This window comes from Grus americana, chromosome Z (genome assembly GCF_028858705.1).
Source record: "Grus americana isolate bGruAme1 chromosome Z, bGruAme1.mat, whole genome shotgun sequence".
Taxonomy (NCBI): domain Eukaryota; kingdom Metazoa; phylum Chordata; class Aves; order Gruiformes; family Gruidae; genus Grus; species Grus americana.
Window position 1 is genome coordinate 71695459 of NC_072891.1, and position 18037 is coordinate 71713495.

Genomic DNA, 18037 nt, shown 5'->3' on the forward strand with positions numbered 1-18037 from the left:
AGCTTGTTATAAATGAGGTGTCACCGAGCTGGAGAGAACAGGAGAGAGGAACATTTGCCTTTGTGATAGAGGCCTTCATCATGGGGAAGCAAGAGCTGCTAATAGGATGAGATGAGGATGGTCCCAAACCAATGGAGCAAAGGAGTGTCTTGGCAAAGCCTTCACCTGCTCTTGCAACAGATCGACAACGCAGTAATTCCCTTGATATTTTGAGGGGGTCTCCTCTAGTTTCTCTGCAGGCTACAAACCAGGGACTCCTCTTCATCTGCCCAGTGGTGCATAGGACTTTGTGTTTATGAGTACACCCATGTCATTAGTGACACTGTCATTAAGAGACTTTCAAGTCCAACCCAGCAGCCTTCCCTCAGGCTGCTGGTGAGTCCTCTCTGGGGGCAGGAGGTGGGTGTCTCTGAAAGTACTCCCTGCTCTGCTGGTTCTCCAGGCCATGCATGGAGACCATTAAGCAGAAGTCTCTGGGGGTAGGTTGACCTAAAGAGGGGGGTGCAAGGCACCAGGAGAGTGAGGGGGTCTCCCTCCTGGGGGTTTGCAAGGTGTAGCTGGAGGAAGCTGCAGCCATAGATGTATTGCTGGGGGTGGCCTTGCTCTAAGCCAGAGGGTTGTTCACTAACATTGGTGATAAAACTATCCCTTACTGCTGCTTCTGATGAAAGGGAAAGAGGAGGGTGGGAACAGGGTGAGGTGTGAAGAGGTGACTGCTCTGGTGAAATCACCTGGGAATAATATTTCTGTCAGGTAGAATGAATGATGGCTGGACCAGACCGTGCTCCAATGGACTGACTGCTCATGTCCAAGTCTGTGTAAGCATGAGAGAGTCTGTCCCGTCTTCCAAAACCCTCTTGTGATGAGTGCTTGCTACTTGCATGCATAATTGTATCTTATTACAACACTTGATTTAGTAAGAGGAACATGCTTGCCCACTCTGCTGTTTCTAACGAAGCCCTTTTCATTGTCATGAAAGCTGGTGGCAAACAAGGAGACATGGGATGGGAAATCCAGCACTGGTTGCTTGTAGCTAGAAAGTGGCACCTGCAGACTAGCACAACAAGCAGACACCTTTCTTGCTGCTTGCTTGTTTTGTGATCGCTGTGCTCCTATCAGGGTTGCAGCTAACAACCTCTTCTCTGCATAAGGCAAGAAGAAAGGGGGAGAAATGCATGTGGAGCAATGTGAGGTTCAAAGTTTTAAAGCCATCTGGAAGTGAGAAGTTCTTCTGCACGCTGTTTTTTCAATGCCTGTCACTTTGAATGCTGTTGTTTAACTGCAGGGGCAGGGTGTATCAGAGCAAATGGCCTGCAGTACTGGGTCTCAGGGATAGAGATCTTTGCCCTGTGGGAGAAGCATTAGTAGCATTATTCAGAGTAAATATAATGATGTGATGTATTTGTCTTTGCTAAAACTGTCCTAGTCTAGCTGGATGGACCTGGGACTTAGTTGGTTTGGCTGGTTAGTTAACTGCTAGGAGCAGCCATTTCCCAGTGAAATGTGCTGGTATGTGAGTCTTGCTAGTGTACCATATCCAGGTGACAGATGTCTTCTGCAGGAGGTGTAAGAAATATTGACCTTGCTGACCTGATGTATGTATTGCACTGCTCCTCATTTGGACCCTGATGCTTACTAGGTAAGAGCAGAAAGTTTTGGAGCAGCCTGAGATTCAACAAGGTGCAGCAAGAAGCATGCCTCTGTGATCAGAAGAGGGGCCAACAATCTCTTTAAAGTGGAGACACAGAGGCCAAGATCTTGTTGCCTGTGTGCACAAGCCTGGTTTGAGAGCAGGTAGAAGATGTCTTTCTGCTTCAACATAAATCTATTGTGGGGACAGCAGAGTGAGGAGAGGGGGAGTACTATTTATGGAACTCTCTTGTACAGTCTGCTCCGTATGGAGTCATGTCATGAAATTTACAGTGCATGTAGCTGGCTCTCAGGCAGAAACCCAGCAGTACTTCATGATATATTAATCACCTTATTTAAAGTCATGTATTTAACTGCTTCCTTTCTACAAGGTCTAGGGTATTAGGAATGGGAATGTCTCTCCTATTTCCCATGCACAACTTGATGTTCATTGTAGGGCAATGTTGAAGCTGACTTCGTGTATATCTTGCTCTTGTCATGTGGCTCTAAGCATTATCTAATTACCATTGGCAGAGACAAGATAGCTGAAAGGGCTTTTCGAGTCTCCCAGAGTGACTCTTCTTGTCTTTTGGCAGCAAGTTACATTATTCATTTTTGGATGGGGAGGGGTGAATTTGGAGAGCATCAGCAGTGTGGAAGAAAAGGACAGGGAGGAGAGGAGAGAGGATTTAGCAGCAGCAGAGGAGGAGGAGAAGGTGAATGAAACTGAGATAAAGACAGTAGGGGAGAAGGGGACAGAGAAAATCATGGCTCTAGGCAGATTTCGGGAAGGCCAGTGATTCTTGCTTTTGTTTGATTTTATTACTTGGATCCGAGTTTATGTAAAGATTTTATTTCATGGACTGCTGATACAGGATGGAGAAGAGGATGTGTGTCTCTGGAGCCTTCTAGCTGTGTATCCTTGTGCCGGTTTCAGTCTGCCTATTTGCATGGAGTTGGAAGTTTGAATCTCTTGTGGCACTCTCCTTGGATACTTGCAAACAGTGCTCTCAAGAGACTAGCAAGGCTGCCCTATGGGTTTTTTGGCCATAGAAACATCACCTAAAAATGATGAGGTTGAAAGGGAAAAGGCATTACCTTTGCAATACAAGTTTAGCATTCCAAAAGAGAAAATGAAAAGGGAAATTAAACGTTTTCATGGCATTTCAGATTGAAATGTTCATTGTAACTTTCAGAATCCCCCTTGCTAGCATTTGCATTCCTTCCTTTCTCCCCTGTATCTTTTTGACCCTGCATGCGAGAGAAGGAATGAGGGGTAAATTTATTTTTTTCTATTGGTCCCTCTGCTTTTCAAATTATCACTAACTTTCAAGAGATTAGGACCTCAGAAAAGTCCTTCCGAACTGTAAATTCTCTTGATTCCCTGTCAATAAGGACAGGGGAGGAAGAGAATCCAGCTTGCCAGGCTGGATCACCTGAACATCTGAAGTGCTTTTCAGAGTGGCAGGTGAGGTATAGGCAGAGTTTGGAAACCTGCCCATGAACAATAGAAAACAGTACTTGGAAGTGTTTCGGAAGATTGTCGTGTTATGTGCTCTCCCCAGGAGTGCATGGGGGCAAGGTCTTCAGAGGTATGGCTGGATTTCAGCCCATGTCTCCCGATGCTAGGGCAGCTTTCATGCACTAGTGCAGCACAGGCCATGCGGAGCACAGGTTTCAAGGAGAAGAGAGACTTCTTGTGCAAAACTGGGGAAGCGTGAAGCAAATGTAACCATTATTAATTCATTGGCATGTATTTGTACCCTACTCAGAGGTTAGCAACCCAGGAAAACAGAAAACAATTGTTTGGTGAAGTGTATGTATCATCCATGTTACGCATGATGAATTGGAAGGCTCTCACCCAGGCATGGGGTGTTCTGAGGAGTGTGAGCAGCTCGGTGTGTGTTTGGATGGGGAGAGGATGCAAGTCTGTCCCTTCAGGAGATGCTGTGCCATATTTGGTCTCCAGAAAACAGCTCTGGCTGTCCTTTGATTACTGCAATAGTCCTGAGATCGGGACAGAGACAGGCAGTCGGTTCTCCCCTTGCTTGCCTGAAGGCAGGCAGAGCTGGACAGCTTTCTCTTAGAGCTTACAAACTGTTACTCAGCCTAGAAAGTCTTCATTGGCTGAATTGAATGCTGCTTCTGCAATCCATGCAGCCTTTATGTGCCTCGCTCTATACTGGGATTGTAATACAGTCTTGTGAGGGACCTCTCATCTAAAGTGATGCTCTATAGGCAGTGACAGGCTTAGTTTGGATGAAACTTGTAAAAAAGGTTTTGAATAAAGGTGATCTTATAGCTGGTGGAGTAGGACGCCCATTTGTATCACTGGAGTCAGTAGCGAGCCTCCTCCCTCTACAGCCTTGAGTCATTAGTATGTGTTGACTTGGGGACAGAAGGGCTGAAGGACTTGTGTCTTGATGGATGCTTGTTGGGTGGATACACGCTGGGTGCTGCCAGGCCCCTGGATGCGCTGTGCACGAAGGTGGAGAGAGAGGCGTAGTTCATGTCTGGAGCCTGGTCCCATAGCAGATGGGTGCTGGGATGGCCCCGGGGGCAGCTCTGGGAGGTGGTTTCCAGCCTGGTTAGCTTGAAAAACTTTCTGTAGTCAGAGACCTCCAACACATTCCCTGAAGGAACTCCAGGTGGTCCAGCCAAGAGGAGAAGTTTCTTGTGCCTGCTGGACTTACTCAGCTCCTGTGAGTTCTCCAGATGCCGTTTTGTGCCACTTTGAATGCTTTTGTGCCTCGGTTTCCTTCCTTTTCCATGATGTCATCTGATCTTTGCTTCTGGAGGTCCCACCCCTTTTGGTCACCATCATCTTCAGCTCTGCATCTGGATGGGATGGTCTTTTCCCTCTACACATCCTTTTGCAAAGGACCTCCCATACAGTTGCTGAGGTTAATCTCAGGGAAATAGGGCCTGCTTGTTTTCATGAGAGCAGTAGAGAAGGTTTCGGCTCAAAAGCTGCATCAAACAAATGAACTCAAATTAAACTTCTGGCTTTCATTATCACTATACCACTCTTAATAGTGACCCTCAAAAGGTGCTACTCCGACCTGTTAAAGGCAGGAATGATGGCCACTGCTAAACAGCTTGGCTTGCAGCATGGCTCTTGGTACCGTAATGAAACAGATTGTTCTGCAGTAGCTTTATCTGATTCAGCTGTTTTGCCCTGGATGTTAAGAATTGCAATTCTGACCCTAAGCATTGCAACTGAAAACTGCTTAAAATGGAGATGCTGGGTGCCCTGCTGAGGGGGTTAGTGCAGCCAGTATGAGCGGGTGTAGCCCTGCCACAGTCCGGACATAGCAGGCTTACTGCACATGAAATCACAGTATTATGTGATTTCTCTGTTCCAGCTCTGTGAGTCTGTCTCCTGTCCAAATCAGGTCAGTCGTAGCTCTGTTGTCATTGCTAGGCTTTTATCAAGTCTGCCTGGGAAATGCCACTGATGGAGACTCATGCCTTTCCCTCTCCCACTCCTGTGACTGTTAGAAAGTTTTACTGCTGCCTAATTGGAGAATTCTCTGATGCGGTTAAAACACATGTTTTTGACTCTCTGTCTCCCCTAGACTTTAAAAGCAGACGATTTATGTCCTCTTTGTAGCAACTTTTTCCGTGTTTGAAGTCTACTGTCATGGCTTCCCTCCATCATCTCCACCCTGAAGCTTTTAGGATTTCTTAGCAGATCACGCAGTTTTGATCACTGGTCTACAACTCTCCACTGAATTCACCTCTAACTGTCTGCCACCTTTCCTAAGAGCAGTGCCCAGTGCTGAAGTCTTTTGTCTGGCCTTCATGTTGCTGCTGCTGGGAAACACAAGCAGAACTGAAATCCCAGTGCAGGCATGTGGAGTGGGGCAGGAGCATGCAGTCCAGCATCATCCTCTCTGCATACTTGTTGTGTATTGTTTCTGACCTGGAAATGCAGATAGCTCATGCCACAGTTAAATATTTCAGCACAGAGCCAGTCTACCTCATTCCTTGCTTGTATTTTCAGAGCAGGAAGGAAAGAAAAGACACAGAGAACATCCAGGTTGGTAAATGATGGGATTGCTCAGCCTTTCCCCTTGCATAAAGCCATTGGAAAACTGTCACTGACACTAAGACAGTTGCTGAATCAGGGTGGATGGCAGTGGACACTCTTTGCTCCAGAAAGAGTCATGTGTGCTTAGCTCTTGGCATCTGTTTGGCAGATGGGGGCCTGGTAGCTGACAGTTCTGCTCTGTGCACCTGGAATTAGAAAATGAGCGCCCTTCCTGGCAGCCAGCAGTGGGATGCATAGAGGTCCTGGCCCCCACGTATTCTGCTGTCACCTCTCCCCTCCCACAGTGGGGATCCTCTGTGACATTTTGTGTGTGTGACATGGTAGTAGATGCTGGGTGGCAGATGGTGCGTCCTTTGGAGTTTGCTGGTCCCTGGGGACTGGGAAAGTGCAGAAGGCTGGCACACACTGAAAAGTGTGCAATATAGGAGCTAGGCATGCTAATTGGGATTTCCTGCCCCCAAACTTCTAGGCCAGGTTACAAACCCATCTCCCATCAGATCTCCATGTAGTCAAAATTCCTCCTTGCCACAACTGGGTGCAGCACAGCCTGTGATATACATACAGCCATTGCTGGAGATATGCGTGCTTATTCACCCAGGAACGAGGCAAGGTCTGGTTCGCAGCTATTCCTCCCTTCCTGGAGCAACGCCATCATGCCTGGCAGCAGCTCCCTGGGTGAGCTGAGGGGATCTCATCGCTGCCAAAGACACTCCAGTTCCCTCTGCTTCCAGCTGTGATGTGACCCCCATCCTTTTCTACTCAGTTTAACCCACATCAGATACTTTTCATGATGTGATTCTGCTCAAGTGCCTTATTCTGTTGTTGTAGGGTTTCTTTTTTTTTTTTTTTTAAATTTCACCTCCTCACCCTGGGTTAATTTTCTTTGAGCAAAAGAAAGCAGCTCAGGGATGGGACTGAAAGTGCCAGAACACAAATAGGCCAGGAGTGTGTGTGTGCTGGAAAGATCAGCTCACTGCAGTGTGTGGAGCCACACCCAAGAACTGGTATTTCCAGGAGATAAGGTGCCCATCCATCTTCCTTCAGGCCTTCCTCAGGGTATAAGGAAAATAACTTCCTGGTCTGTATGCCCTCCAGCTCCTGGCACTATTGATGCTAAGGATATCGAAGATGGTAAAAGGCAGAATAAAGTGCTGCCAGTGTCTTGAGTTTCTAGACTATTAGGGCTGACCTTGCTGCTGTGACTCTTTCACAAAATACCATGCACCAGAGGAGAAGGTGCTCTCAGTTCCATCTGGATTAGGCTACCATATGTCTGGGTTTACTCAAACATGTTTCATGTTTTCCATGTGGTTATTATGTCCAGGAGCAAAAGAAATTAATTCAGAATTCACAAAATCCATGCACAGTGCAGGCAAACCTGTAATCCTAGGGTAAGTGGGATGCAATGGGGCAAGCGGGAACATGCTGGCCTATGGTGAAGCACATGTCCAGTCAGTTGGACATGCATATGCCTGTTTGTTTTGCCTGGCATTTCCTGGAAAGTAGTAAATATGCCACAGCATAGCTCTCAGAAGATGGCTTCTGAGTGCTGCAGGCATCTCTAGACTTCACAGCCCTTTTAGGAGCTCACACCTTTGGCAAGGAGCTAGGACCTTTGCAGTCAGGTTTTGTTGACGAGTCATGAAAACCTCACGTGTCATAAACCACCTCGTAAAAGAGTCGGAGCTAAAGCAGAGCAAAGTCCCTTCAGTGCTGCTGCATCATGGTGGACCTGGATTCTCCATCTTTAACTGTCTGTTCTTTAGAGGTCATAGAAGCATTTCCATGTTCATCTCTGGTAAGCGTGACAGTGGGGAGGAGGCTGTGCTTGCGGGAATCAAAGTACCCCAGTGGTTTTCTGGGCACCTTTTCAGGTGCCAGGAAGAAGAATCCCACCCATTCTGAGCACTGAGCTGAGAAATGCTACTGCAACAAAAGGTCTTGTAAGCAGCAAACTTCCAGATCAATTCTTCTGGCCTTCCTTGCATGAACTGTTTGTGACTCTGCAGTTGTGACTTAACCTGTTCATAGACAGAAGCAGTAGGGCTAGTTGCAGGCCCATTTTTCAGTGAATCCTGCACTCTGTGCTGTACATTGAAGACATCTCCAGAGGTTTTTCTGCTTACCCTCCATTATGCTGGGCCAGTTGTCCGAATCCCTACTGCTTGCAAAGGACTGGACCAGACAAAGTTTTTACAGTCAGGGAGCTTTAGCAAGACCTCTGTTCTTAGCAGGTGGGAGAAATTGCATCCATGATCTAACTTTCTCTGCCTCCTTCTGCTGTATTCTAGACCTTGGACAAGAGATAAGGATCATTTTATTTTGAGACCAGCTTGAATGAAAGTTCCTCTGCTCTGTAGCTGAGGCTCTCCACATGATCAGATCTGTCTCTCAGGGTAGTCCACGTTGTGTCCTGCTTCTTTCAGCTCAGAGCCAAGCACCTAGAAATGCCTGTTGCGAGAGGCTTCAGGGAATTGGTTTAAAACTATCTGTATGTCCTTGCTATATCTCTTGCAGTTGCAGTGTCCTACTTAGGCAGAGAAGCTGCTTCCTCTTTTTGTGCCAGCAGTGAGGAACTATGAAGCAAATGGATGCATTTTACTCTGTTTCGTATAGAGCACTGCATATTCTTTCATGAGATGATAGTGCTCCCAGTGCTAGGGTTGCACATCTCAATGGGCAGAAGCTGTCTAGGAAACACTGTCCAGCCTGAAAAAGCTTGTGCTGATTGCCTGCTGCAACCTGGTAAGCAGAGATCTGAGGAGTACTTGCAGGGTTCTCTCCTACCCTACTCCAGGACCTCTTTGCAGTTTCAGAAAAAAATCTCCTTAGTGTTCTTTATTGAAAGAGATGGGAGTGACAACCACAAGGTTCCAGGACTTGGTCTTTGAGAGCTGGGTGAGGGAAGGATAGTGCTAAACACATTCTTTGCATCAGCTGTATGGTTAGAAACATATGGATGCTAGTCCAATCTCCATCCCAGTTCTACCTCTCCCCACAGAAAGGCTGGTGATACTGGGAATTAGGTCAGGCTGATGAGGAGGGAATGCAGGAGGCTGATTCTTGGATTGCTATGCTGCCTTCCTTCTTTCTCCAGGATGCAAAGGGCTCTGTGCCACGCTGGCAGAGGACCCACGGTCCCTTCATCAGACCTTTTCATCCTTTTGTCAGTTCAGCATCCGTCTCTGTGCTGTGACAGTGGCACCAGAGTGCTGAGCAGCAAGTGAGGGGGATCTTCTACCTCCTTGATGAGATGAGAGGACCCAGACCTCTTGCCTCTCAAGATGGAGATATGCTGCCTTTGGGCAGCAATGTACAAGGATGGTCTGCATGCCCCTGCTGTGGGCATCCTGGCTCCTTGCTGCCTCACAAGCAGGAGGGGTGAGCTAGGCATCCCTGGGCTGTGGCTTTGGGCCTTACCCGGTGCTGCACACACAGGATTTTCAGGACCTTGGGCTCTGTCCATGCTGGCTCACCCTGCTCAGACATGACTGTGCAAGGAGGAACCCTCTGTACACTGGGGCCAGTCCTCCAGTGCAGAGAAAGCTAACCCCATTAGTCCTAAAAAACATTAAGGGAAAGCATATTGTTAAGGGACTATGTGAAATATTTAATTTTGGGGCTCTATAAAATGCACAAATATGCCTTTTCTTGGAGGTGATGGTGCAAGTTTTTGCAATGAAAACCAGTCCTGTCTTGTTGATAAAATGTTGGTGTATTTTCCCTCACTTTCTCCCCCCTTCCCTTTTACCAGTTGCTATCTGCACAGTTTTGAAAATGGTTGCCCATTTTCAAAAGCCAGCAGTTTTCATGGAATGGGGAAGAAATGTGTTGTCATCACTCCCTGTCAGAGGAACAGATGGGAGAGCTGAGCCTGCAAGACAAACTTCAGGTTTATTGGGCTGAAAGTCCACTTCATATGAGTGTTCATCTTTGGTATGTTGCCAGTGGCACTTTTAGGGCAGTACAAGATACACATGGCTGAGATCCAGAGGCCCTAAAATCACAGAATCACAGGATGGTTGAGGTTGGAAGGGATCCCTTGAGATCATCTAGTCCAACCCTCCTGCTCAAAGCAGGGTCAACAACAGCAGGTTGCCCCGGACCATGTCTGGTCAGGTTTTAAGTACCTCCGAGGATGGAGACTCCACAATCTCCTTGGGCAACCTATGCCAGTGTTTGACTACCCTCACAGAAAAAGTGTTTCCTTGTATTTAAATTTTTCTGTATTTTAGATTGTGCCCATTGCTTCTTGTCTTGTTGCTGGGCACCCCTGAGGAGAGTCTGGCTCTGTCTTCTTTACTCCTCCTCTTGAGGTATTTGTACATATTGATAAGCTCCTCCTGAGCCTGCTCTTCTCCAGGTGAACAGTCCCAGCTCTCTCAACCTCTTTTCAGATGAGAGATACTCCCAGTCCCTTCATTGTCTTCATGCACCTTGACTGGACCAGTATACCCATGTGTCTGTTGTAGTGGGGAGCCCAGAAATGGACCCAGCGCTCCAAGTGTCTTCCTTGCCTTGGACTTTCCACAGGGCTCAGGGGCCCCAGATACCTTAAGGACCATCTTAGCCATAAAGGCTGAGGTGAAAAAGGCATTCAAAGCCTCAGCCTTTTCTGTGTTATTTGTGACAAGGGCTCCTGCCCCGTTCCTCAGCAGACCTACGTTTCTCCTAGTTGTCCTTTTACTGCTCTGATACCTGTAGGAACCTTTCTTGTTGCCCTTCACATCCCTTGTCAGATTCAACTCCAGGTGGGCTTTAGCTTTCCTAATCCCAGCCCTACGTGTTTGGGCAGTGGTCACTTTCTTTAGCCTGGTGCCCCTGTCTGTTATTCTGTGCTATGGATGGTGGTAAAAGGACAGAAAACCTGGAAGGACACCAAATAATTGTGACTGGCAAAACCTGAAAACAGAGAAGAGGGAAGTGAATGTTTAAAAACAGGAAAGGAGGACCCTTGCAGGGAACATTGAGCAGAGCCCCCTGGCAGATCCCACCACCACAGTATGGGTGCAGGGAGGTAATGGATGGCCAGGGCTCTGCCTGGCACTGAGCAGAGGGAGAGGAGAGGTAGCCCTGCTACTGTCAGGAACCTCCTCGTCCAGCTCTCTTTTCCTCTGGAAGCGGGAGCCTGTGTGACCAGGACCAGGAGGAGGTTGCTGAGAAGGTCCTGCAGTGTGGTGAAACCTTGAATGGAGGGAGGTAGGTTCAAAGTGCATCTAGAGCCTCAGCAGCTTTGGAAGAACTGAGAAAAGTTACTTGTACACCAGGATCTCCTGCTTGCCATGGAAAGATGGGGAGGGAGGAATCCCATGGAGGTGCCTCTGCCTCCTGCTCTAGGGAGGATTTTGCAGCTAGGTCTCTGTGGCCACAGGGTCAGCTCTGACAATGCTGCAGCCCCCTGCCTCTTCCTGCCTCTTAATGTTGGGGTGGCAGGCAAGGATGGGGCATGGAAAGGGTGAGATGAACATGGAAATGTTTAAATGCAGCATGGCTTGGGCAGACTAGTTTGATGTGAAATTAGCTGAAGTGGAGCATGGGGATTAATCCGGGAGCTCAAATTTCATGGAGCCAGCGAGGGCTGCTCTGCTACAGGACTCACCCCAGATGGGAGAAGATTCAAGGTGGGCTTGCCTCCAAGAATGAGTGGTGGGAAATGCTGCTGGTGGCTCAAGTGGCCATCTCTGCTCACTGCCAGGAAGCTGTTTCTTTTGCAAGGAAGCTGTTTTGAATAGCTGATAATCTTACAGGGATGGAGAATAAAAGAGGAAAGACCAGTTACCTCTGCCTGGTACAGGAATGCAGCAGATAACATTATGCTGTTCTTCTGAAATAGGCGCTTGGGAGCTGCTCATGTACAGCCCTGTAGAGAAGTGTTTTGCCCAGCCCAGCTTTTCCCGGCTTATCTATCTGGGCTGCTGCCCAGCTCTCCCTGTGTGTCACCGCAGCTGTGTTCGGAAGTTGCATCTGGCACTTTTGCATTGCAGATGTTTCATGGTGCTTCAGGCCACACCACAGCTCCTTCTGGGAGCAGGAGGTATATCAGAAACTGTCGTCATCTTGCACTTGTAAGCTGAGGAGACCCTCATCTCCCACACAGCATTCACAGAGCTGCCTTCTCTGACACCTGTGTAAGGAGGCAAGCCTGGCTTTTTGCTAACTGCACCACAACAGGTTCTGTGAGCCCTGGATGGGAGATGCTGTAAAACCCATGCTTCTTCCCCTTACCTGGCCATGAGCGCTTTTCACCCAGCTCTGCCTTCGTTGTGGTGCTTTCTGCTCTTCTTGTTAAGAGGAAGGAGCAGAGATGCCTCTCATGCCTCTGACCATTCCCCCTGCTCCACATTCAGCCCTGGAGAGTGGACATGGTACGCAGTCATACTGTGTCTCCCAGGAACAAATAAGGCATTGCGTCTAGCAGAACAAAGAGTGGAGGGCGGTCAAGATGGTTGAAGTACCAGATTAGGAGTGAATAAACGAACCCCTTCCTTCCAGGAAGGCAGAGGGAGGAGAAGTGACTGGAAAACCCACTGCTTGAAGAAAAAAACAAGGAAGAGACTTGTAGCTGTAGGCAGACGCCCCTTCTGCCCTGCCATGCAAGTACAGGAGCTGAGCAAAAGAGGCTGGGCCAGGACTGCTGATGGAAAAGGGCTACCAGTGGCCTCTGACTCATTCCTACATTGTCCTGATAGTAGTGGAAGGGCAGATCTGGGCAAGCTGCATGAAGGCAGACTGCACTGGGGACCTGCTTGGGGATAAGTGTCTTTGGAGTCCTTTTAGTACCTATACACCCACCTATACATTCAGTATTTGGCCCGCATTTATAGATAACACAGCATTTGGTGTGTTGAGAGCTCTGATGGAGAACTTCTAGGAATGGTGACCTCTTTCCTCTGCAAGGATCTTCTTGTAGGTGCCATAGCTTGCACTATCTAACAGCTGAGATCTGTCAGACCCCTGCCCGTGCTGTTCTCATTAACAGCCTGTTGGAAGATTGTCTCTTGCTGAGGAACCACATCTTGTCCTCTGCACGGCTTGTAGCAGGCAGGCTGTACACACAGGGGTTTATTTTACTTAGTGAAGATGTGAACTTTTTCAATTGTAAATCATAAGGTTTCAGTATGATTTGGTGGCACTGTGCCCTTGATTTTCTCCAGTTCAGCCTTCTGTTCAGAGCAGGACTGCTAGGAATATTAGATCAAGGAGGATATGGCTTTGACTAATCAAGTCATGAAAGGATTTCGAGGGACAGAGACCTATCACCACTTGAGCAACCTCTAGGGCAGAACACTCCTATGCACTCCTTCCAAACAAGTTTTTCCTAATGTCCACGCATCTGCTTTATTTGGGATCAGTGTCTCCCACTGTACCAGACACAGTCTGCTGATGCTGCACTTATTCAGGCTGTTTTTCGCCATATTTTATCCAAGAGTTTTTTCTTTTTTTTTTCTTTTAATGCTGAGCTTTCTGCTGTGCCTGCAATTGTGTCAAGAGGAACACTGTTCCACTGGGATTTGCCAATTTTGTGATATTCCCAGTCATATCTTGCGCTGCTGTCCGAATTGTAGGTGCTTTGAAGTCCTTTCCTGTGGTAGCTGAGCCTTAATTCTACAAATTGAAATAGGAGAGAAATCGAATTTTAATTCTACAAATTGAAATAGGTGCTTTCCTAAGCACCACCTGAACTTGCATTTAATTCCTTTTATTTCCTTTATTCCTTATTCGCCATTAACATTTTAGAGGTAGTCTGCATGGGATGTCAGTATCTTGCTGCGTGTTCCTGCTCTCCATAGGAATGATATCACAATAATGAATATCTTGCGTGTGCTTGGCAACTCCTTTCTGCAAAGAAGCCTTGAACCTCCAGACTACACACTCTCCCACCTCAAGAGCAGTTTAGCTAGAAATTCCTTGCAGCCAGGCAATTAATTTCTTTTTGGAAAGATAATGTTCCTGCCGTAAGAAGGAACCGCTGCATTCACCATCCACTGCAATACAGTGATTTCCCCCCCCTGCCCCTTGTGTGAGTAAACCTAACCACTAAAGCTGTAATGAGTGTGAAGTTGTTTGAGAACGCTGCACCTGGGTCTGTTTGGGGAGCTAGCCAGTTGCATATAACCTCAGCTTTTCTTCTGCCTCTGAACATGCCTTCTTTCAAGATTAGCTCCCCAGGATTGCTGCTTTCTTTTTCAAATAATTTGCATTTCTTTGTTTTTGTTTGGGATAGGTAGCCCTCACTGCATAAGAGATCCTTTGCACCTAATGTTTCCTGCACAAGAAATTTAATCAGCTAAGAATATGGACAAATGCAGGGTTAATGTAGGTGAAACATGCCAAGGTAGAAGTGAGCAAGAAAAATGACTGTGAAAGCAACTGGTGATCTACCAGGGCCAATTTTTTACAGGCATGTGTATTTATCCAAGGTGGGGTTGGCTCTGACATGTGCCAGTACATTGGGAGGAGGCAGGCAATAGGACAGGACTTGTGTCCTAGCACTATTAACAGCCCAAATCTTCCAGTGAGATGTGGAATTTGAGCTTTGTGGATCTTTGTGTTGCTGGGTGCTTGTAAAGCTCCAGTTTGACTGCCCAGGATCAAGCAATACAGATCCCTAGGATTTAATAGTCATCCCAGAAAGATGCAATACTGTGCCAGCAAGGACATTTTGCTTTACAATTGGTCGGACCTCTGCTTGTCAGGTGATGATAAACTTGGCTTCCTGCCACTGAGTGCGTGATTCCCTTCAATCACTTACCCACGTGAGTGAGCAGCCTGTCTTGCTGTAGCTCAAAAGCTGGCTGGGTTCCCCTCTCAAACTGGAGTATCATTGATCCAGCATCACTGATAATACTGTTCAACAAACGCACATCAAACATTGATATGGGGCAAAACCAAGCTCTCTCCCAGTCTTTGCCCATACTCCCAGCTGATTGTGTGGGCCTCTCTTTCACCCATAAACTTCTTGCCTGATCTGCATTTATTCTCCTTTGGGCAGCAGCATCTTCTCACCATCCCTGCCATGTGCCTTTTACTGTCTAGGTCTTGTGGAAAGAGCAGGAGTTAAATAGTCTGAATTGCCTTTTCTGCCCAACACCGGTAGTTTCCTAGTTGACATCAGTGCCATTAAGCTTCACTGCTCTCTGTGGGAAGGGATTCTTGTTTTTAGTGTCCTTTATGTATCTCATTTAAACACCATTTTAAATGCTGTCTGTCAGAGGGCTGTGGCGCAGTTATAAACCAGACATGCAGAATGTTGTTGTCAGTGGGAAAAAAACCAACGGGTGACTGTAACTATTCCTTCCTCTTTTTTCCCTTCACGTGAGCAAAATTTAGGCTCATTTTTTTTGTTCTAAACCACCTGAGGGCTAAATGAAGCATGCATCCAGACTGACTTGTTCACTCACCATCTTTCAGGCTTTCCTCACCCAAGGTGTTGTTTCTTTCATGCTTCCTGAGCTCTGTGCTACCAGGATTCATCTCCTCTTCAACTTGCTGCCATGTGGCCCTGCTCCAGTGATAGGGACTGCTGGTGCATGCACAGCCCAGCTGGCTGGTGATGGAGCGAGCTGTCTTTTCTTCCCTGCACTCTCCTCTCTCCATCAGAGATGTGCAATGGGTGCAGAGGCAGGTCATGCCCAAGGAGTGAAGACCAGTAGAGAAAAACGTGGCTGTCAGTCGCTGGCTGAAGGTTGGTGTGAGGAGCCCAAACGGGGAGGATGAGCCTGTGCTGGGGAGAGGGGAGTGGGGGTCTGCAAGTCTTAACGGGACTGCTGGTCCTTATGTCATGGGGCGTTGTGTTTCTCCCTTTGCAGATGTCGTGGCACCCACAGTACCGCAGTTCCAAGTTCCGCCATGTGTATGGCAAGGCCGCCAGCAAGGAGAAGTGCTACGACTGCGTGCCCATCACCCGTAACGTCCATGACAACCACTTCTGCGCTGTGAACCCCCACTTTATTGCGGTGGTGACTGAGTGTGCAGGTGGGGGGGCCTTCCTCGTCATTCCCATCCACCAGGTAAGCTCTGCTGAGGTGAGCTGCCTTCTGTGAGTCTGTTGAGAGGCTGGAGGAGAGCCAGGCTTTCTAGGGAGCTGGATCACACGGAGGATATTCAGTTAGTGCTGTTGGCCGAGTTGCAAAATGATGGAAAGGGCCTCAGGTGCCCTAACAGGTGATTCCTGGGATGTGTGTACTTAGATATCTTACGTTGCTACTTGCAGTTTTTTAACACCTTCCTTCATTTGATATATCATTTGCCTTTCTTGTGTAATCAGCAGGAACTGTGATGTTCAGACGTTTGTCTCCTACGAGAAATTGCAAATAAGCAGTTAGTAGATACAGAGGGCAAAAGCTGAAAGGTGCTTTAGTGGCATGGCTTCAGCTGTGACCAAAGGAGAATATGGTATGTTTTGCTCTACCTTCTCCTTTGTGAAGGAACGGACACACAGTTATCAAGCAATAAAGCTCTTAAGCTTCAACCACTGATGCTGGAAAAGCTTCTCTTTCAGAAACAAATCCCATGTTTATGGGTTTTGATGACTTCGGGATCTGATGAGAGAGAGAAGCTGGCTGTCTGATGTTTATTGCTTCAGAAAAAATTAGGCATGCATAATGTGGATTAAATTCAGTATGAGATTATGAGCTTTCTGGAATCAGGACAGAGCAGATGAAAGGCAAAAGTTCAGCCTTTAATTAAAAGTTAATTGATGGTGTTATTGCAATGCCACTTTTTCAATATATATTTGCTAAGGATGAAAGTGAACTGGCTATGCTTGAAGAACCTAGCACAGTTCCCGGCCTTTCTAGACTTTGTTTATTCAGCTCATTCACTGCTGGTGCTGTTCAGAGACAGTCCTTCTAAACTTAACCACTACCCTGTTTTTCTTGACTGAGTCACTTCTGCCCCCTCGACCATGATCTGTTAAAGCTGAAGAACTTGTCTTTATCACAGAACTGCATCTATAAGCAGGCAGCTGGTGACTGTGGGACGTGGGGTGGGACCCAGCTCTCAAAGTGTTGGCGAAATGAGCTGAAGGTGCTTGCACTGCTTACAATTAATTCTTTTGTCTTCTCACCTCTTCTCAGCTTGGCTAGTCTTTTGTATCAATTCTTCCATTCTTAACACCCGCTCAGATATTCCACCCAGATCCGAAATACTGCTTGCAGAAGTCAGAGGCATGTTGGAACCAGAAGATACAGAAAAGCAAAATTAAAGTACTTCAATGCAAATGTGAAATTTCATGTGAGGAAAGACTTTGTGGGTTAGGCCTCAATCAGTCTGGGGGAAAAATGACAAATGAGCAAGATATATAAAACTGTGAAAAGGGCGAGGAAGAAGTGTAAGGAGCAATTATTCTTGATTTGTGTGGTGGAGGGGATCCTGGAGACCACGGAGCAGACCGTTAGTAGCAGATGTGAACGCTTCTGCAGTTCAGATGTGGAGGTCACTGGTCTAGATGCTGATGAGCCCAGAAAAATTAAGGGGTTCAAAACAGGATGGAGTTATGGAGAGGAGCTGGTTTACGAACTGTATTTGTTCAGATGCAAATCCCGTAGTTCAGGAAGTCCCTTGAGGGTTTACCTTTGGTGGTGGATCAGGGAAAGGATCTGTACGTGCTGCGCTTCATACAGCTGTTCTTCGAATACCTGTTCCTGACCCATACCGGGGGGGAGGAGCACCCTCTGCCACCCGCAGAAAGGGATTCCCTGAGTCTGGGGGTTGCAATGCCAGTTACTTTTTTTCATGATACACTTCCAAACTGATGCCACCTGGTGAAAAGCAGCAGCTTTTGACTTGTGCTCCTGGTGGTGGTATTTGTGGCTGCCACCTCCTCCTCTGTGTGGTGACCCATGGTAGACAGTGCAATGGTCTCTTGCCTTGTGCCCCCAGCTGCCAGGGCACCAAAGGCAGCTCAGTCTGGAGACATATGCCTAGGACAATATTGCCCTCTCGTGATGGACAGCTGGCCTGTGGTTACTTTTGACTGGATTCACAGGAGCAGCCACATCCCAAGCCAGCCACGGTGTGGAGGAAAAGTCCAAGAGCCAGGATGACACGTTTAGCCAAAGCAGGAGATAGTAGCCAGGACAGGGAGGGTTGCACTTTATGGGGAGGATGAACAACCTGCCTGGGAAGCTGCTCTTGTCCCTCTTGATGCTTTTTTGAGTTCTGTGCTACTGGAGGGGCTGCCTGACTCAGGATGTGCTCGAATCCAGGCTCAACCTCGCTCTGTTTAACCATGTCTCCTTGCTTGTTTGTTGTGTTTCTCTCCTGCTGAGTCATGGACACCAAGCTCTCTCATCTCTCCTTGAATAAATACCACTTCTTGCCTTCTGCACCATTCTTCCTCTCTGAGAGCCT

General features: G+C 47.5%; 1 protein-coding gene across 4 annotated transcripts in view; it reads left to right on the forward strand.

The window, feature by feature from the left end:
- CORO2A (coronin 2A) overlaps positions 1 to 18037 on the forward strand; it is a 59444-nt gene that overhangs the window by 21670 nt on the left and 19737 nt on the right. For 3 of the 4 annotated variants that reach the window (XM_054811160.1, XM_054811161.1, XM_054811159.1), the window contains exon 2: positions 15493 to 15693. In XM_054811160.1, the coding sequence (XP_054667135.1) occupies positions 15493 to 15693 (201 nt within the window). Of the gene's footprint in view, positions 1 to 15459; positions 15694 to 18037 lie in introns of those variants that run through there. The other variant, XM_054811158.1, reaches the window with a different exon arrangement.